The following is a 21,600-nucleotide window of genomic DNA, read 5'->3' on the forward strand; positions in this document are numbered from 1 at the left end:
CACCATTCATTTTGATGGAGGTAGAGAAATGGAGTCAAACCATGTCAGGAGAGCACTCAAAAACTGTGTTACCCTCTGTGGTCTTTTAACAAATGTCAAAAGACAAGAATATGGAACGAAACCAAAAATCCTGAAGATTCTAACAGGAGAGAAGTAGCAGTACCTTACTTTGCAGGGGTTTCTGAAAAACTACAAAGGGTCCTTTGGCAACAAAAAATTCCTACTTATTTCAAACTGATGAACACTTAAAGACAAAAGATAGGCTGCCAAATGAAAAACAAAGTAATGTAGTTTATTCAATACATTGTAAAAATGAAGATTGTAAAGAGCAATACATTGGGGAGACTAAACAAACTCTCCAAAAAAACTATCAACATCAGAGGGATAATACTAGTAGGCCTCAATCGGCAGTACATATGCACCTAAAAGCTAGCAACCACTCATTTGACCACAATAAAGTTGAAATCTTAGCGAAAGAAAATAGATGTTTGGAAAGGGGAGTAAAACAAGCTATTTTAAAAAAACAGCAAAACCCTTCACTAAATTGCCATGGTGGTGTGAAGTTTAATTTGGATTGTGCTTACAACACACAACTGAAATCGTTACCACATAGGCTTAGTTATGTTGATGAGGTGATACCAGAGCTAATGGGGCAATCAGGCTAGTCGTAGACCATAATCAGTCAGGACAATATAATTAATCAGTGTAGCGTCAGGAAATAGTACTCTGCTCTCCCAACTTTCGAGCAGGGACATATAGCAGAGGCTGGCACCGCCACCTCTGCACAGTAGGGATATCTATATATAGGGCCAGGGCTACCAGCAACATTTTATTTCGCTGCCGAAGCCTGTTGGATGAGAAGCGAAACATCCAAAACCTTCAAAGAAGTACAGATGACGGCTAAAGAAACCTTTTCATTGATTGGCGAATGTTCTTTACCTACTACAGCAATTAATTTAAATAAATTTCAGCGACCCATTCTGTGTTTGGCATTTGCTTTTTATTTTAATTTCAGCTAACCTAACCGTTTGTTTTGGCTTATTTGAAATATGCAGAATTTAATTGACGTTGAGAGTCAATTTTACGCCTTTTGTTGATTGTCACCATTTTAGAAATTTTTGGTGCTCTTTGAGTCAATTAATTACTCATATAGTATAGTCCCGGAAAGTGTCTTATAGTTTCCGTGCACGGACTTGCCTGGCTGTTGCCTCGCGTATGTTGCGATCCGGCTCGAACGTCCAAATAACACCAAACTGAAAATCACACAAGGAGAGAAGATATCCCTGTTGATTTCACTTGCAAGGACACGACATAGTACAGAGTACAGCGTTCTCATCTATTATAAACAATCCTCCTGCCCTTTTGCCTTCTATTAACATTAGTGACTGGCCTTGGTAGATAGTTTCTCGTAAGCAGGAAATTATTCTAATCAAAGTTTCAGCTGGGTCATTCTGGCAAGAATGAATGACTCTCTGTCTATGTGTTGTCATGTTATTTATTATTATTATTTTGTTTTTTTTTTGTTCTTTTGACTTCACGACAGCGCCGCGAGAGTGGCTGCCTTTCCACCAGCTCCTGTATTTTGTTGTTTTTCCTCATCTCTCACACGAGCTACATTCATGTCCTCTTTGACAACATCCATAAACACACCTTAGGTCTTCATCTCTCGGTCTCCTGCCTGGCAGTTCAAGGCTCAGCATCCTTCTTCCGATATAGTCAGTCTCCAAACCACCTCAGTCTTGCCTCTCTGACTTTCTCTCCAAAGCCTCTAATATGACTGATATTCATTATTGATCGTATTTAAATGTAAAGAAACTTTGTGGCTGTGAATCAGAATCACAATAATGTTTATTGACAATGGTATGTAAAGACACAAGGAATTTGTCTCGTGTAGTCCAGGATGCACTAGTGTCATTATGAACAAGAAAATGACAAATATGGATGGACATTCCGCAATGTAAGTGTACCGTTTTTCGGTGGTACCGCCGAAAAAAAATTCCCACCACAGCTGTGGGAAAATGTGCAAAGTATCAACCGGAGCTAAATTGATCAATGGTAGAATACAATGAGTTATACAGTTAGTGCAGAATATAATAAAGTGACCAGTAGCAATATTTGTGAGCCGATATATGTGGATTTATGCAGATACCCTGGAGCACTGTGTCTGGTTTTGTGGAATATATCGGAGTGACAATGGTTCAAGTAAGTACAAAGCTGGAGCTACAATGATTTTTGTGGCAATGCTGTTCCACAAGGTTGTGAAAATTTGTAAGAGCCACTATTCAAGTAGATTTTAGTTTAGGGAGCTGATGACTAGAGGGAAGAAGCTGTTTAAGTGTCCGCTGGATGGATCTGTTGTGTTAGCCTGAGGGAGAATCTGGAAAAAGGTGATGGGCAGGGTGCAGTGGGTCCAGTAGGATTTTCCATACCCTTGTCCTTGTCTTGTGAGTGTCCTCAAGACTAGGTAGGGTGGTACCAATGATTTTTTTCCCGCTCTAACTGTCCATTGCAGTTGGGTTTTGTCTTTTTTTGTGTGGCAGCCCCAAATCAAACTTTGATGAAAGATCACAGGATTCATTCGATGACTGCCGTGGAGGACTTGAAGGTTTCGACAATTGGCACAGGGCAGTCGGGTATTGTAAACGGCAGCTGTGGTAAAGGATGTTTCCTGAAGGAGAATCTAATAATACATGGCACACGCTTTTATGGTGTGTGACGATTTTTTAACCAGGCAGTGTTTGAAAGTTTTTTTTCCCTCTCCTATATTTCTTTTTAAATGTAGTGTATGTACTGTTCACCATGTGGATCGGGCATAAAGGAGGACCTTGGCCAAATTCAAACTCATGGCATATGCACTGTTAGCCGCATGTGCCAACCAATGGATAACCATGTTCGCCCAATTCTTTATGTTCACAAATTGAGATTTGAACACATTATTCAAATAAAGAGAGGACAATTCCAAAATATAAAGAGAAAAATGCCTTCCAAATACTAAATTAATCAGGTAAGCTAAGTTTGATGTCTGAAATGTACAGAAAAAAATGTGCACTTCGCAGTGACGTGCGGTGAGGTTCATGGCTGGTGAGGCACTGACGTCATCATAGTCAGATTTACAAACATATTTACTCTACAGAGTAGTTTATTCACCATTTGATTGGCAACAGTTAACGTATTTTGTTTACAATTTCATGTCAGCATTCTTTATATATACAAACGGTAGCATAGAAAAAAATAATTAAAAAACGTTTTTATCATGTTACCTTTACTTGTAAATGAAGTCCATGCGCCGCTCCTTCTGAAGAAAGGCATGGATAACTTCTTTGTAGAAGCCTTCCTTATCTTTCTTCAGTTTTAAAAGTCTCTCTGTCTCAACGGAGATCACTGCCAGTGAAGAAAGTCGTCCTTGAAAGACCTGTTCCGACTGTATGTTTTCAGTGCTGAGAATGACAATCTCGTCTACTTCTCCAGCAACAAATGGGGCTGCACCGATCTCCTTTTTAATGTCATTTCTAATGACATCGCCAACTGCTTCAATTAAATCGTTCTGTATTCTGTTTCACAGGCTAGAAACTACAGTGGATGTCCCAAAATGACTCGCTAGCGAAAGCATGTAATAGTTCAACATAGTAGCCACGATTAGCGGAGCCTTTACTTTCATCATTTCCACGAAATGCCAGCTGTTGTTTGGCAAGGAAGCAGGTGGCATTGATGAGATCTTTTAAAATCTCCCACTTCTCCTTTACCTTAGCATTGTGGATGATGATGTTGAGTCTTCGCTCATTTTTGATGAGGCTCCGTTGTAAATTTTTCAGGTCGCAAGATCCCATTTGAGTCCAGACATTGTCACAAGTTGAGAACAGAAGGCAGGAAAAGCAGAAAAGGCGGTTTCTTGCTGGACATCCACACAGCCAGCCTTTTCGTGTGGACCAGTCCGCCTGAAAAGAGCGAGTATTGTGTCCCGTTGTCTGAAGCAAACCTTTTAGCCCCGGTGTTGGTCTTCCTTTAATTATTACCTCCTGCTTCGATTGAAAGTCCAGTTTAGAAAATTCTTTCAATTTAGATATGTAATCCTCCATTCTGAAAGTGAGGCCAAGCAACACAAAAAAATGACTGCAGGGTTGCACTTTACTTGCTAACTGTTTACTGTAGCTTTCTGTCTCTAATTCTATTATTCTGCAGCCGCGGAGTCGGAAGTATCTCTGGAGTCACAAGCGCCCCCTGCCTGTCATGAGGCGGGAGAACTGTTTGCCTCACCTACGCACAGCGTTTTGATAAAAATAAAACAAAATAAACACTGTAGTACAGTGCTTATCATGTACAGTGACTCTACATTATATACACCAGCTAAACTGTAGAAATTTAGTTCATATACTAAACGTGTTTGAATGCTTTAATAGCGATATGGAGAAGGACAGCAATGCGGTCTCACTGCAGAGCAAACCAGCACAGTAAGCATAGTGATTGCGCAATCCATGGTGAGGCTCAGCCGGCTGGTGCCCCACTGCTCGTCTCTACTTAGTATTTGAACGGTAAATGTGAACATTCAGCGATTTTGAAAAAAAATCCTAAAACGGTGAAGTTAAATGGACAAGAACTTTAAAGTACAAATTACTAAATACATATAACTGTTTAATTTATTTTTTCATTTGATATTTCCATGACAGCTTTCCATGATGACAGGTGAGGCACTGCCTCCCCTGCCTCCACTGACTGCACGTCACTGGCACTTCGGAAAAATGCAATACGACCCCAACCTCCACCCTACCAAAAAAGACCACCCATCTCACAAATCCAGTATTGTTTGAAAAAACGTTTTATTTTTTGTAATCTGTATGTCGATGTGTGTATATATGTGCATATTGATATCTGCAAACTCTCATTCTTCTCATTCGCTAGTAACAGCGACTCACTTCGTTGATTTATTTCTGAATGGATCAGCTGTGGAGTTTAACTGTCACTTTTTAGGACGAGCGACGCTTACGTATTTTGGTCAATTGTGGTTGCTGTCGAGTGCGATTCAAAATCGACGGTCGTTTGCGCATGCGCACTAGAGACCGTGGAGGGGCGAAACAGATCGTGACTGTTTGGGCTGGGATCCTGCCTGTTACTTTATTCGTTTTTTTAACGTGTTTTTATGTTTATTCACAATGCCGTGTGACAGCCTGCGCTGGGAAACATTACAGGCTCTAAAAAATTCACCAAAGGGAAAAATCACATTCAACCCGTATTGGTTGGCGAGAGGTGAGGTAAGTGTCGGTTATTTATTTTGTGAAAGATCAGTTGAGCTCAACGGTGGGTCTGGAGGCTTTAACTCACATTTTTTTTTTGCATTTCCTTGCATCAATGAAAGTATTTGCATCCCTGGTACTTTGTTGTCGTGTTTTGTTGGGTTATTTTCTGTTACATTATCTTTTTTTGTTTCGGTGATGAGCATTTTACAAGCGTGGCACAAACAAACGGCTTAATGCACGGTTTTAAGAGCCCTCATCCATGTGATTTTTTTTTCTGTCTCAAAAATAAAACCTCAGCACGATATATTTCGTTTTTCTACTTCTTCCTTTCCGTTTCTCTTACTTTCATCACTTTGCTGTTGTGAAATGTAAAGTCTCCTTTGCGAGACTAATAAAGGCTAATCCAATCCGACCGAGTAATGCAGCTGTGTTGCATTGTGTAAGCGGGTTCGGTAAATGATACAACTTCTGAATAGAGTTGACGTTCTTTATTAGGACGCTGTGTTGTTTGGAGGGAGAAGGCAATTGACATGTGTGCCTCTCGTAGGCTCTCTTCAGACTGACTTGCAGCAGTGCGCATGCCCCTTTGGTCTATAGCCAGGCATCACTAGTTGAACATGCAAATACGATTTGCTCATATCATTACAGCAGCATGCTGGGAAAGTCTGCAAATGTTTATCCTCAAACATTTATTAATAAAACCAGTGCCAAATGATTTTCTGAAAACCTTGTGTAATTCTGTTTAATTCACTGAATTCATGTCATTTCCAGGAATGTTTTTTTTTAAATATCGGTTTTGAGTATTATAATATTTTTTACTCTTAAGTTTTGTGTTTTGCAGGACATTTTATCAGGTTATCATGACACGCTCAGTTTGTCATCACAGTCTGGAGTCATACTACAAAATCTCAACTGCAAGTCCCCACAAAAGGCAATTGGTTTGAGTTTTAACTCTGGTCAGTCCAGCCCTGGGCTAACTGCCTCTGTGTCCTCCAATGGATCGAGCCATGAAGTCACAGTCAAAGAGAACACCATCGGTGTAACACAACCTTTGAAGGCTGAGCAAGAACAGGCAAGTCTCATTTTGAAGAGGAGAAATAAAATAATTGTTTCTTTTACAGTGTTTAATTTGCATGACTTTTGTGTTTCATATTTTGATTTGATGAATAGAAATGTCCTGTGTATATCAAAATGTCACGACAATTAAAAATGGTGGTTGAAGTCAAGCTGAATATCTTGCCTGGTGATTATTTACATGAATGTCTTGTCTCCATGCTTTCACAACAGAATTATGATGAAAACTACCAGGCTCCAAAAAGCAATGACGATGAAATCATCAGTCCCTTGTCCTCACCAAGTTTGTCCTTACCCTCCCCTGAAGCCATTGCAATTGCTGGATGCATTGCTCGATTTGAAGAGAAGCAACATGAAAAAGCGAAGGTCCGAACCTTGTCATGTATTTTCCTCTCATTCTGGTTCATATGGGAATGCTGTGATTATTTTTACAGGAGGAGTTGTATTATTGAGTGAATGTTGATGTTTTTTTCACAACACATTGAATCCCAATGGTGTACGTTCATTTGTGTGTGGCTTAGATGGCAGTCACAGTACGTCAGGACCAGCTCGAGAAGATGGTGTGTGTGGTGGCGAGTGCTGAGTCTGAGCAGCTGAAGCGCTTTGAGGAACTCATGGAGTTAAAGCAGAGACAAGAATTCCAGAGCATGCTAGATATGATGGAGAGAGAGTGAGATTAATTGATCAACATATGAAAGTATGTCTGCTTGGCTTTTTTTCATTTTCTTTGAAATTTCTCACCTATAGAACAAAAGAGAGCATTGGACGTCAAGAGAAGCTGAAGGAAGAGCAACGCCACAGATTGAAGGTATTTTCGCAGTGTTTATTTCATCCAAGCCGAGTGTATCCACATGCGATGTATGAAATACTTGGAAGGGGTACGACAGGGGTGCTCACACTTTTTCAGCATACAAGCTACTTATAAAAACAACCAAGTCAAAATGATCTACCCACAACAAAAACGCAAAACATAATTATTTTCAAAGGTTTTAAGGATTCGTTGCATGTACAATGTATGTTGATGTACCTTGCATAACTGAATAAGCCAATATTACACAACACATATAATAACTACATATACATAACATCATAAATAACTATTAACATTTTTTGTAATTACCTGAGTTTACTTTGATGACTTGCACTGAATTGAATCAGCCAGGGATGCATTGTCCGTACAGTAGCTGCTGACAGCCAGCCTCAAGCACATTTCCAAATGTTCATCATTCATGGTGGAACGGTATTTGGACTTAATGATCTTCATGTAGGAAAAGGCTGACTCACATAAATAAGTGGAGCCAGTACTAACTCCGCGATCGACCAGTAGATCGCCATCGACGTAACGGTATTTGGACTTAATGATCTTCATGTAGGAAAAGGCTGACTCACATAAATAAGTGTAGCCGAATAATGCAGTCAAGGAGGTAGCACATTTGCTCATGTTAGGGTACTTTTCCTGTGTGAGTAAGTTACAGAACTGCCCATGAGCCCTGGACTTCAGCAGTGAGAACACTCACAATGTCCGATGTCTTTCCACATTTGCTGGGTTAAATCCTCAGCCGTGGCTTCACAGCGCTGTGTAACTGTATGTCTTGAGAGCTGCAGAGCTTTGATTGAAGATAATATTGCTGCCTTATTTTTAAAGTCTCTGAACAAGGAGTCAGCTGCTTCAACGAATGCTTCTTTTACCATCTCTCCGTCTTGGAAGGTCTTATTGTTTTTAACGATGGCGTGACTCACCCGGAACAATGCTTCGCTGGCGGCTTTCGCTTTTGAAGTATATTGAGTGAAAAATGACTGCTGTCCGGACAACTGGGATTTTAGTTCGTCCACCGTTCTCTTTCTCAGCTGGCTTTTCGGCTTTTACATGAACAGTCCGAAAATGCCGCTCCACATTTTCCCATTCCGTATGAAAGTAATATTTTTTGCCCCCTTACTTGATACAGCTTTTTCACTCATTTTGATCACCATATGTTTTAGCAAGGGCTTAAAATCTGAGGTAATTCGCTGACTAGCTTGTAAATTTTGCTGCGTTTAGCGCCGTTGTTTATGCATGCACGGCGACCTAAAGGTAAAAATTCAGTTGTCATCTGAATGGGTGCCCTGTATGTCAATCAAGTGACGGGACGTTTGATAGGCTGACAAATGTTTTTTACTGTCACGCTGCGATCGAGCCGTACTACCTCCGCGATCGACCAGTAGATCGCGATCGACGTAATGAGCACCCCTGGTGTACGATTTCCATCTAAATGTCTTGTGCTTTCACTCAAAGATCCAGAATCTCCGCCTGAGAGAGGTGGAGCAACAGCGTCTGAGGGAGGCAGAGCTGGAACGACAGCGGCTGGTTGAAGGCAAAGAGAGACTGCGGAACCTCAACTCCATTCAAGAGGAAATCCTGCAGCTCAATCAGCTTTTGGAGCCCTCAACCCAGACTCAAACCACTGTCCTATCAAGTGTTGGCACCTACAGAACTCGCGGGAACCAACTGTGCTCCCAGGTGTCCGAGGTTGTTCGAAAGACAGCAGAGGTCAGTGTAATACTTTTTAATAAATAAATAAATAACACATCCGACTTAATACAGGTCACATCCGACTGACGACCGGGTTCCGTTCTGACAATATTGTCTCAAGTCAATATGGTCGTAAGTCTAATTCCATTCAAATTGTTGAATAGAGACTTGGTGCTTAAATGACTTAAAAACTACCTGATTCGGGCGCCACAGGGGCAGGCGGGTGTGGGTCTGGGTCACCGGTGTTCTACCGGTTGCAATCTCCCCGGCCTTTGATCATACGACTTGTCTTATTCATTGAACTTTCTTTACAGGGGCAATATCCCAGCGTGGAAGACATGACTGTGGCGGAGCGGGCCCTACATGAAATGAGGACTCAGATCCGATTAATGCAGGAAGAAGCAGTCAAAGCTCAGGAAGAGGAAAAAAAGAATGAGTTGGCAGAGTCTCAGAGGAAGCTGGTGGAGCTGAAGATGCAGCAGGAAGCACAAAAGAAGGCGGAACAGTTGGCCAAAGAGAGAGCACAGAAGCAAGGTGGGAAAATCAACTAAATGTCAGACAGTACACAAAAAAAAAGTCGCTCTCACAGTGAATGTCGTGATCTGCTGCATAGCGTCATTGCATTGATCGTGTGATTGGCTGGACACCTATTACACACCCTATCCATAGCACACCGGCTTCACAGTGCAGAGGTCGCCGGTTTGCGTCCCGGTCCGGCCTCCCATCCATTTTCCGTATCGCTTAGTCCTCATTAGGGTCGCGGGGGGTGCTGGAACCTATCTCAGCTGTCTTCGGGCACGAGGCGGGGGACATCCTGAATTGGTTGCCAGTCAATCACAGGGCACACAAAGACGTAAAACAGTCACTCTCACACCTGGGGACAATTTGGAGTGGTCCATCTGCCTGCCATGCATGTTTTTTTTTTGACTGTGGGAGGAAACCGGAGGACCCGGAGAAGTCCCACGCGGGCCTGGGGAGAACATGCAAACTCCACACAGGGAGGCCGGACCGGGACGCAAACCGGCGGCCTCTGCACTGTGAAGCCGGTGTGCTAACCACTCGACTACCGGGCCGCCCCCCTATCCATCCATTCATCCATTATCCGTACCCCTTATTCCTTACTAGGGTCGAACATGCAAACTCCACACAGGGAGGTCGGAGCGGCGACCTCTGCACTGTGAAGCTGGTGTGCTAACCACTCGACAACCACTAGGCCCACACAGCCTATTGATTTAAAAAAAAAGACATCTAATTCATTTGCAGTGAGCTCAATGCGCTACATAGGTTCTCTTGTGCGCTGAGAATGTGCAACCAGTCCGCAGTTGCGCATCTTAGAAGGAACATTGGCATCGTTGCATCCCTGGTCAAAATAAATCTAAATGAAAAATCCCTTTTGCTGTGCTGGCTCACGTCGGAAACTTTGCTTGTCTCGATGCATAAGCCAATTATCTAGCTGCCGCTGCTCCCTGGAAAAGTACTACACGAATACAATGTCAGGCGATAAACCTCACAGGTGTACATCTTTGATAATTTTCCCTGGCACACATGATTTAACACTTATTTAGTACAATATTTTAAAATATTTTCATGGATGAATTTCTAAGGCGTATTATCCTTATGAAGCATTATACAGACACTCCCCACCTTACGAACGAGATGCGTTCCGAGCGGTCGTTCATAACGTGAATGTGGTGAAGTTGCTTCAGTGCTATATTTTGTATGGACTATATGTTTAAGTCAAACACTGAACGGGAATGTTTAAAACACAGACACTCTAACAGTTGTAATATATATTCACACCTACTGTAGTACAACGACATATCCTTGGGTCTTCAGTGAGCCATTACTGAAGCTGCTGGCACGTAATAACTGAATTAAATGCCAGTAGCCATTATCTTTTCTTATGCATCATGATTCGCCTCCTCCTCGTAGCCTCAACTGGGAAGAGGGACTTCTTCCCTGCCCACATACTCCATGCAACCAATCGTAAGCGATCACGACGGATCGGGGCATGAATTCATTGGCAACACTTGAGCATAGCTGATTGATCAGCCTTGGTCTCCATTGCGTAAACATCCAGCCTTGAAACCTCCGATTTGTCTGTGTGTGTGCGTGCAGCACAGTATGCAGCCAATCGCAAGCGAGCTCGGACGGGAAAATGCGCGCAATACAAAATGCAACTCATAGCATCTCTGTCCAAACATTTTCCGACATACAGTACCTGCAAAAATGTTCGTATGTACCATTTTTCATTACTAGAATGTACGTTGGGAGCGTCTGTATATCAAATTGTTAACTGAGTTTTTTTTTTTTTTTGAGAGAGAGAGATGAGAGATTTTGCGCTATTCTGCTAAACCAGGGGTCGGGAACCTATGGCTCTTTTGATGATTGCATATGGCTCGCCGATAAAACTAAATACATATTGTCGTTTTTTTCGCCGTTCATTTCCCGTTGGGGCCGCAGTTGGCGGAAAGCGCAATTTTGATTGGATGAAACTGACCTAGAACGGCCGAAAGCGCCATTTTGATTGGATGATAGTGGCCGTCATGTTGAAAGAGGTAAACGCCCCTTTAAATGAGCCCAACTAGTGCACTTCAGCGTGAATGCACCGGAGCATTACATGGAGAGAAAATGTTCTGATTCTAATTTGCAATTAAACAATACAATACAATACGTTGGTAGTTCAACAGCTGTAAACAAGTCATCACTTTGCTGCTGTGAAATGTAAATTTCTCCACTGTGAGACTAATAAAGGCATATCCAATCCAATCCAATACTTGCCATTACCCAAAACGTTTTTTACTTGGCACTGGCATAAAAGTGACTCTGTCCTTGACCAATGGGCCCTCCAATGTAATGTTGCAAACCACTACGCCAGAAATGCTTAACTGCTTAAATTCTTAGATTTGACCACGGTATTCTGCTAAAAGTACTTCATTCACAACATTCTTAGAGATGGAAGCAGGAAGTTGGAATAGTCCTGATATGACGAAAATATGGACATGGAAAACATGGGTGGGTGAGGCGTCCTGACAGAATGACACCCTTTGAGATATTGTCTCAATGAATACTGACAAGTGCTGGACTTTAAAAATCTATGCAGGCTTCTTGACATATGCAAACTCAAACCACAGTGAAGTAAAAAGGCCCAAGTGAGCCTTGAATGATTTCTAAACCGAAGTGATTTGAATATGTGGTCTAGAAGTGTTGGTAAGGTTAGCGCACTCAGATTTAAAACAGAAGCAGTGTCTGTGACTTGATGCTTCTGGGTTTCGAGTAGGAAAGGTTGAAGCCTGAGGCATAATTTTGTTGCTCATCACTGAAGAATCTGTGTGATGCGACTTGAGCGGCAAATGTGTCTGTGTCTAACGGACACTATTGTGTTTGCCGCTGCATCACTCAGAAGACACATGACTTTTTTTTGGTTACTGCACAGTCCTGCGTCCTGCCACTTTTTAACGCTTTTGTCAGCGTGACTGTAGAAACAACTGTATTCTTAACTGTGGTGAACACAGCTGCATGTTCTCATTTACGTAGTGGGTAGTTCGAGCCAAGTAAGCCTCCTCGTTCACATCAGTTGTTACACTCACTGCCATAGCTCGCTTTACTACCATGTTCACTCGTTCCTGTTCCACCTGGCACTTGTTGGGCACCATTTCTTTCGTGGTCTGAAAATTCAAACAAATCACGACATTTAAATTTCAGAAGGACTCAATTGCCAATATCAACCATTACGAAATGTAACTTCCACACAAACTCTTCTTGGTGGCAAAATATGATTGTTGAAGGACCTGAATCAGTTGACTCTCCACAATGCTGAGCGGCTGGCAGCCCTTGAGAATAATGATCAACACTGTCCCATCAAACAACTGCTGCTTGGCAGCTTGATTGTTAAACATGAAGTGGAGAATAAATCAATAATAGTTACAGATTCCCAATTAATTATCAACAAAACCACTGCAAGAAAGTTAGAGATCAGCTGACCTTATCCTGGGATCTTCATTCTCACGCTTGGACTGATAATTGCCTCAGCATTGAGGGGGTGCTTATGTTGGTCGAAAAGAGCTCAAAGAGCAAATGTTGCATTTCAGCCACATGAAAAATAATGCAAATAGCTTATTCTCTGTAAGGAGATTAAATTGGTCACACGGCAGAAAATTTTAGTTTCCCCTGGAGCTACTCCGTTGTCCAAAACAACATCCAGAAACAGTTGAATTTTGGATTATTCCAGAAGTTGCATCCCGTTGACAGATGCACTGTCAACGGGATGTCAACACTGCCATTGCCGAATTTATTCGGGAATTGAAAATGGAGCGCCATTCTTGAATTTGTTTGAGTTTTAGTTTTTCTTGCGGAGTGGTGCAGATAAAGCGCTGTTCAAACCTCTGGCAATGTTTTTCACTCCCATGCGGGGGCAGCATTTGCCTTTTGTACAGCCGCCCCCAATTGCACCTCATCTCACTCCAGACCCATATAACTTAATAATTCACTCTTTTTTTCTGATGGAAGAAGATAGTCTAAGGGTTTTAACACTGTATTGAATGTTTATGTGGTCCAAAAACCCAATATTTTGTGCACATTTTTGCATGTCTGGCAGTAAATGAGTTAAAAACAGTTTTCTGCGGTTTAGCCAAGTCCACGCAGATCTTTACAGTCTGAGCCATTATTCACAAATGTAAAAGGCTGGCTGTAGTGAGAAAAAACGTTATCCAGGACGGCAAAAAGGATTCATCTGGCATGGTTAAAAAAAATGAATGACATTACAAAATTGTCCTCAGTTAATGTCAGTTTTAAAGAATTGACCATAGAAATGACACTGAGCAAATAATGGCAACCTTGAAAATGTTACCAGGTAATTGAACATTATATTGTATTGTAGGAAAAAGAAACACAGGATCATCAACTGTTTGCCAAGAAAAATGTCAAGCAATGCAAGACTGAGAAATATTCTGTGAACAGACGAGACCAAAGTTGAACTGTTCCGTTGATGTGGGGCCTGTCTGATCTGGTGTAAAAATAATACATTTGATGAAAAGTACAGCATCTTCTTGAGTTCCTTTCACCTTTTCCTGTTGGGATTACCAAAATGTTTCATCCTTTTCCATCAAAGTCTATCTTTTGCATCCTCCTGTCGAACATCTCTCACTGCCCTCACGTCTTTGCTCACCACATCTGTCAACCTTCTCTGAGGTTTTGTGCTCGCTCTCTTTCCCGGCATCACCTTTCCCATCACATTTTTACCTGCTCGCGTTCTCACTTCAAAATGTGTCCAAACAATCTCTGCCTGTTTTTTGTAACTATGCCTTCAAAATATCTTACTCTGGGCTGCCCCCCTGATGAGTTAATTTTCAATTGCATCCAACCTTGCCACATCCAAAGAAAAACATCCATTTCATCCACGACATCCATTTCTGTTTACTGACATTGCTTCACCACCATATCTCTAAGCATGACGGGCCTCACCACAGTCTTTGTGGCCGCCATAGTTGTTACAACCGGGTATTGTTATGCGAGGGTCATTTCCGTCATGTATTAATTCATCGTTGACAATCTGCAATGTTTTTTTTTTTTTTCTTGGCTAGACTTTAATGTCAACCACAGTTTGAGCGGATTGATTCACACAAATGTCGTCCAATAGGGCTGCAGAACAATGCAGACAACACCACATTGAAGTGGTACAAGGAGGTACAGGAGTCTCTCGCTCAGTGCATTCAGTCCATTGAACAACTCAACTCAAAAGATGTCCAGGTTAGTCTGGGCACTTAATCAATGACGTTCTTTGAAAGCTAGCGTTGTTTGTAGTAATTTGATACACTCCTTACTGTTTGTGTAGACAAAGAAACTAAAGTTGGAGCTCCAGAAAGCCGCAACCATACCTATCAGTCAAATTTCCTCCAATTCTGGATCTCCGCTTCGAGAAATATTTGAAAAGGTCAACAAGCTGCTGTCTGGACATGCAGTGGTCTCAGGAGGGAAGTCAATTTCCACCTCCCAACACCCACAGGGCTTGGACTTTGTTTTTTGCAAAGTGGCTGAGAAATTTGTGGTGAGTGCTTTTTTTGGTCTGTTAAGAAATACTCGAAGTTTGCAACTTCCTACCCCAGCATGTGCTTTATTGTTTTAGAAACAAGGTGAGGAAGAAGTGGCGTCTCATCATGAAGCAGCCTTCCCTATCGGTGTGGCAGCATCTGGGCTCTGGCAGCTGCACCCCCGGTTTGGTGAACTCTTCCTCGGCCACCTGCACAAAAAATGTCCTTATGCGGTCCCACATTATCCCCGAATGAAGGATGGCACACCTGTGGATGAATATCAGAGGTCAGTTGCTCCTGCCACCCTGCGCATGTTAAAGGTTTTTCTCTAATGCCGCGCTTCGGCCAAGCTTTATCGCACGTATCTCACTTGCATTTGTTTGCCCGGTCACTTCAGAGAGGGGGTGTCCTTCCAGCAAAAAAAAACTCAAATAACAAATAACGATTGCCTGCTGATATTCAACAGTCCATCTGATATATTCAAAGGACAACCGACGTCACTTTTTTGTTTCTTAACTGACATCAGTAAAACGTTTTATAGCGTCTAAAATACCCAAAACACGCACTATGATATTTTTTATTCAAATGCAAAATACCAATAACAATGACTTAAAGTGTCCAAAATCTGCAAAAAAAATTGAGCTGCGAATTGGGCATTTTCAGAAAGTCCCGCCCCCAGTTTGTGACGTCACGCCAAGACATCTTACATTGCTTGAGAATCGAAACAATGGCTTCAGATTCGGAGAATATGCTTTCTTGTTACACCTCCAGTGATGAATATTATTCAAATAGGTCTGAAGAGGAAAGCATACATGTTTGCAATCGAAAGAATTTATTCCATGCCGTTTTGAGGCAACATTGGGGAGAAACGATCACCAGAAAAGAGGCACAAAATGGCGACCTCCTGGGGCCACCTCCGTTTCCACAGGCTGATAAATTCCTTATATGGAGCTTGGACACCCTCTTCTGGCTGCTTGTGGGTGCAACACAAGGTTTTCAGACCAAACAATATAGCAAAATACACTGACGTGATGGAAGGACTTCTACAACGTGCCTTTTTTTCGGTCAGGAGGCGTTTCTTTAGTGACGTCACGTACAGACTCGTCACCAACTCAAAAACAAGACTTCCTGAATATTCAGCGCGAGTCTTAAAACGTAAAATATAGCTATATGCGGTGGAATCTTTTTAAAATACGCTCAGTAGAAGTCATTTGAAGCCAGTCCGGAGACGTCGGTTGTCGTTTAAGGGATGCATGTGACATACTTCGTCGTTTGGTGGCACTTGTGTGCTCCATTGGCAGAATATGCCAAAGAAAAGCACATTGACCAGAGGTTTGAAATTAAGCGTAATTCAATGGGACTTACAATATAATTAGTTGTTTATTTAAAATACATATTTAAAGCAAAGCAGCTTGAAACAGGTTGAAAAGCAGCTTCAAACTCACCATGCTGATTACTTGAAGGGTTGTAATGGCATGCAGATGGTTCGCTGGCTTTGTTTTTTTCTTTAAACATATGCTGCATTCATTAATTATAAAAATACATTTTATTTATAAGTGCCTTTGTAAACACTCAAGAACGCTTCACAGTCACAAACATAAGAGCAGTAAAACCACAGATGATGCTATAAATAACAGAGGAGATCAATCTAAACTAAAAATGTGATTTTAAATAATTGGGTATTGAGATGGGACTTAAAGATGGGAAGAGAATCCATCAAGGATACAAAGAAGGGCTTGATGAAGAACAACTGCACACCAGATTAAAATCAACAAAGAATGTTTGAAAGATGTGCAACACAACGTGAGCTCGAGTAAACAACAGCCGTCAATAAGAATGGGTCGATAGATGACATGTCTCTTTTGAGCTGTGTGCCTTCACAATGCAAATCCTATGTCCATGCTTTCCATTGACTTTGTGTGGTCCCTGCCAAAATTGCCGTCAAGTGGGCATGTTTGTTTTCCAGATGCATTCTGTGTTGGAAATCGGTGACAACAGCGGCACAATTTAGAAATACCTTGATAAGTCTTTTCATATCGTTCATATCAAGTCTGTTAATTTCACCACAGCGCCAGTAAACCACAGTGACCAATTCTGGAAGAAACAGACTTTGACAGTTACTCTGCAGAGGGGCATTTTGCATTTACCATGGTCTGGCTCGTACATCTTAATCCCATTAAATCAGGGTCTGTAAAAATTGGGATTCTACTGCTGTGTTCTATCGCAAATTCACATTGTTCATTCATGTTCATCGCATTGTTCACTCCATAATGAAACATCCAATGTGTACAAGATTTTATTTTTAATGAATTGAAGGATGGAAGTAAATGTAATCTTACTTGTTATGCCTGAAAGTTACAGTCAAAAATATATGTGCTTTGTTGTTCATGCAGTCTGAAAACAGAACACATTTTAAAAGGCATCTTTTTCCTCAACAGAATTCTTGGTTACCGTGTTGATGACTCTGGGGTTGAAGGCCAAGACAGTTTCCTGAAAAGGATGTCTGGCATGATCCGCCTCTACGCTGCCATCATCCAACTGAAGTGGCCTTTTGACTCCAAGCATGCGGTAGGAACACGTTCATTTGTTTGGTTTGTCTATTTACACTTAGCACAAGGTCATCTATCAGTCATAATTATATCATTCACTGACATGTATCTTTGAATGTTGTGACTCGTTTAATTTGTTTCACTCAGGTTGGTCACATGATTTCTTTTTTGATGTCTTGGTGAGGGCAGAAGCTGCATCTTTTTCAAATTGTTTATATTTTAGTCACCCACTCATGGTCTGAATCATGGTTGGCGCTGGTTGGCTCAGATGCTCAACATGGAGCCGATTGCTGACATCACTGCGACACTACTGTTGGACTTTCTTGAGGTGAGTCCTACTTCCAAAGACTGCACAATTAATCCAAATGTAATGGTAAATATAATTTTGTCCTCCCACGATCTTTAAAACTTCATAATCAAAGAAAAAGGATTAATGTGCAGAACTGTGCGGTGTGTTTACAAGTTTCTATCCTTGTGAAAGGGCTGAAACGCACCATATTTCTTACATAGCATGTACATTTATATATATATATATATATATATATATATATATATATATATATATATATATACGGTGAGACCTCAGCTTACGGACTTAGTTGGTTCCCAGACAGTGTGTAAGCCAAAAAATGTGTTCACAAAACACATTTTCCCATAGGAAACCATTAAAATTGGAATAATTTGTTCCCAGGTTTGCATAAAATATACTTTTCAACAAAATTAGCCTTAAGACTACACACAACATACCTTATTTTATGTATAATAAATGCGCTATTGTAATGAAAGAAATACACTGCATAATAAAGTATAATAAAGTCACTTTATTTACATTTGTGATGGTCATTGATGGCTCTTAATTGACACCTGTTGTTTTCGGACGTGTAAGGTCTTACAAAACTGAGGCCTCACATTATCATTCATCATGTTGATGATTTGCATAGCCTTTTCTGGATGGAACTGTTCAATAAAAGCCTGCACAAATCAAATCCTCTGTGTTGAGGACCTCATTATGGTCAGCACCAAGCTCCTCGATGTCATCTGCATCCACTTCGAGTCCTGTAAGTACTGGCAGAGATTTTATTACAACAAAAGGCGTGAGTCCGATGATTCCACGGACGCGGAATAAAACGTGTCATTAGTCACGTGAAAGCATCGACTAAATAACGCCTTTTAGGCGAAGGATGATGGCAATGGTGGAAATGGAGAATGTTACTCTCAGGGTAGTGACACACAGCGTGAGAGATGTGTCAGGCTGAGATTCACATGACAGCCACAAATGCACACCGCGTTTAATTTTCATAAATTTTATGTTCGTAAAACGAAATGTTCGTAACACAAAAAGTTCGTAAGATAAGGTCTCACTGTATATAAATGTGTGTGTGTGCACTTTGTCACTTCGAAGTCGTTTGTTATTGTTCGATTGGTTCACCACTAGCCTACAACTTCTGTGTAAGCTCTCAGTCGTACAGGAGTGGTCCATCGATGAGAAGGTTTCTTCAGCCGTCATCTGTACAAAAGTGAAGGTTTCGGACGTCAGCGAACTAAAGTGACTAGTTCGCTGACGAAGCCTCTTGGATAGGAGGCGAAACGTCCGAAACCTTCACTTTTGTACAGATGACGGCTGAAGAAACCTTCTCATCGACAGCCTACAACTTGTACCTTATAATCGAGTGAACATCAAAACTTCTGGTCTCGGTCCACATGTCCCATCCAAGCCCAACATAACAATATCAACATTCAATGTTTGGGGATGTATGGATATGTGGCTATAATTAGTAGTTTCAGTAGTTGGATAAACCGCTTTTATATCAATAATCCTTTTCTGGATTTAAATCTCAATCTTCATCTCCCCACACACATGCACACAATACTCATACAGTCCTACGATTGCATTTTAGGTGCCATATTGTACCTGCAATACGTACCTCCATTTGTTGTTTGGATTCCAACCCTTTTCTTCACAGCACAGAGCTGGTGTGCCTCATTTATCTGTGTTTCTTTCAGGTTTGCGGTCATGCTTTGTTAAAAACCTATCAGGGTCAGTTCTGGAAAGTCCTCCTGCTTCTGAAAGAGCAATACTTACCCAGGTACTCACTCGCTTGGACTGTTAGTTTAGGGACGCTTGATCATTTTCCATGATAACTCAAGTCTGTCTGCCCACCTGTTAACAGAATTGAAGGCGTGACAAGCAGTGGACAGATGGCCTCGGTCTCCCGACTTAGAAAATTCCTTGAGGTAAGAGATGTCCTCTTAAAATTTGCTTCTGTGTGTTCGGCTCACTCTAAAGCAGGGGTCGGGAACCTTTTTGACTAAGAGAGCCATAAAAGTAAAATATTTAGAAATGTTTTTTAGCGAGAGCACACACATACGCGGTCCCGCGCACACATGCACACGCGGGCGCGCACACGCAGGCGCGCACACGCAGGCGCACACACACACGGTCGGGCGCGCACACACACACGCATGCGCACACACACACATGCAAGCACGCAAAACGCACGCACTCGCAGCCACTTTTCAACAAAATGTCAGAATGTATTATTTAAAATACCTTTGTGATAGTACTCACCGTTAACATGAATGGTATTCCGTTCCTCGTGATTGGTAAATATCCAGCCAAACGATCGGGTCCATCGGCGAAGTTACTGCTAGCTAGCCTACACACGGCTCATAAGCTTCCACACTTGCTATCTGCAATATACTTCTCACAGGAGTATATTGACGCTAACGTTAACATGGGGCTTGTTAAAATGTCACTGACATTCGACTGATTTATCGATGGAATTGTTTCATTGCAAATTAGAATCAACATTTTCTCTCCTCAAAGGCGAATGCTCCGGTGCATTCTAGCTGAAATGTACTCGTCGGGCTCATTTAAAGGGGCGTTTACCTGTTTCAACATGACGGCCAGTATCATCCAATCAAAATTGCGCTTTCCGCCAACCTAGGTCAGTGTCATCCAATCAAAATTGCACTTTCCGCCAACTGCAGCCCCAACAGGAAATGAACAGCGAAAAAACGAGAATATGTATTTAGTTTTATCGGCGAGCCATATGCAATCATCAAAAGAGCCATATATAGGTTCCTGACCCCTGCTCTAAAGAGACTACCACTTGAATGTTTTCTTTACTAATGGAATGCATGAGTAAGTGAAGTGATGCATTATAGGAACATCATATCTGAAAAGAGATCTAAATTGTTTCCCAAAAGAAAAACAAACCTGTCCTATTTATTAACCAATCTCTTAATTGGTTGATTTATTAGTTGTTCTCAGAGTTTCACTGTTTTTTTTCTCCATTTCAATGTGTTTCTTGTGTCCTATCCATAGAATGTGTTTCAAGAAGGACAGATCAGTCCACCCAAAGGACAACTGACATCCACGTTCTGGAGGTCATGAGGTTGGAAGAGAATGCATTGACTTTGGTAGAAGCTGACTGAAGCAACATTTGAAATATTGCTCAGCAACACAGTCACCTTCGAAGCCCATGGAAAGAGGATGCCAATTTTGATCTATGACATCTACAGGAAAAAAATGAACTAATATCTACTTCAAAGCCATGATGAATGCAGAGTTGACATTATCACTGACTGTATTCGTGGTTGTGTAATATTAATTCATTAAAGATATGGATCTTTTTTTTTTTTATCGGTTCAGAAATGTCAATGCTCCAATAAAGTTGTTCTAGGACTTTTCATGATTCAAATAATGAATCTTAGGTAACATCAAATTAAACTTTTCATTTGGAATTAAAGTCACGTGACGATGCAGCCAAACGAACGTTCGTTTGGCAATTTGCATACTCGGCAGCCAATCAGAAACCCTCTTCGGACTACACCCTGACCGAAAAGTGTACTTGAGAGTTTTGAAAGCCGATTAGAAAGAGGAGTCCACGTAGCTTTGAGCAGACAACAAAGACTTTATCAACATCGCAGGGATAATACAAGTGGGCCTCAATCGCCAGTACATATGCACCTAAAAGCTAGCAACCACTCATTTGACGACAATGAGGTCAAAATTTTAGCGAAAGAACATAGATGGTTTTAAAGGGGGGTAAAAGAAGCGATTCTTATAAAACAACAAAATCCTTCATTAAACCGGTCTGGTGAGGTTCAATTTGGATCGTACAATAGCCTGCTTAGGAAAAACAGGTTAGGCAACATTCGTAATGCTGATGAGGTGATACCGGAGGGTGTGGGGCAAATAGGCC

General features: G+C 41.5%; 1 protein-coding gene across 1 annotated transcript; it reads left to right on the forward strand.

Moving 5' to 3' along the window:
* Positions 1–5,067: 5,067 nt before the first annotated feature.
* On the forward strand, positions 5,068–21,085 carry gle1 (GLE1 RNA export mediator). Its single transcript, XM_088995557.1, has 15 exons — positions 5,068–5,246; positions 6,073–6,303; positions 6,519–6,671; positions 6,827–6,975; positions 7,053–7,113; positions 8,578–8,832; positions 9,129–9,348; positions 14,453–14,562; positions 14,648–14,860; positions 14,939–15,129; positions 17,282–17,411; positions 17,616–17,720; positions 19,397–19,479; positions 19,564–19,627; positions 20,721–21,085. Exons 1-15 carry the CDS (start codon positions 5,148–5,150, stop codon positions 20,787–20,789), a joined length of 2,133 nt encoding a protein of 710 aa, XP_088851683.1. The 5' UTR covers positions 5,068–5,147; the 3' UTR covers positions 20,790–21,085.
* Positions 21,086–21,600: the final 515 nt, after the last annotated feature.

This window comes from Hippocampus bargibanti, linkage group LG04 (genome assembly GCF_051943395.1).
Source record: "Hippocampus bargibanti isolate YZ-2025 linkage group LG04, ASM5194339v1, whole genome shotgun sequence".
NCBI classification, from domain to species: domain Eukaryota; kingdom Metazoa; phylum Chordata; class Actinopteri; order Syngnathiformes; family Syngnathidae; genus Hippocampus; species Hippocampus bargibanti.

Excerpts from the sequence above, each read along its gene's own strand:
- gle1 (XM_088995557.1), top strand. The coding sequence starts at position 5,148 with ATGCCGTGTGACAGCCTGCGCTGGGAAACATTACAGGCTCTAAAAAAT. Across the intron at positions 6,672-6,826 it reads AGCAACATGAAAAAGCGAAG|ATGGCAGTCACAGTACGTCA; the intron begins GTCCGAACCTTG and ends TGTGTGGCTTAG. Across the intron at positions 17,412-17,615 it reads CTTTTGACTCCAAGCATGCG|TCACCCACTCATGGTCTGAA; the intron begins GTAGGAACACGT and ends TTTATATTTTAG.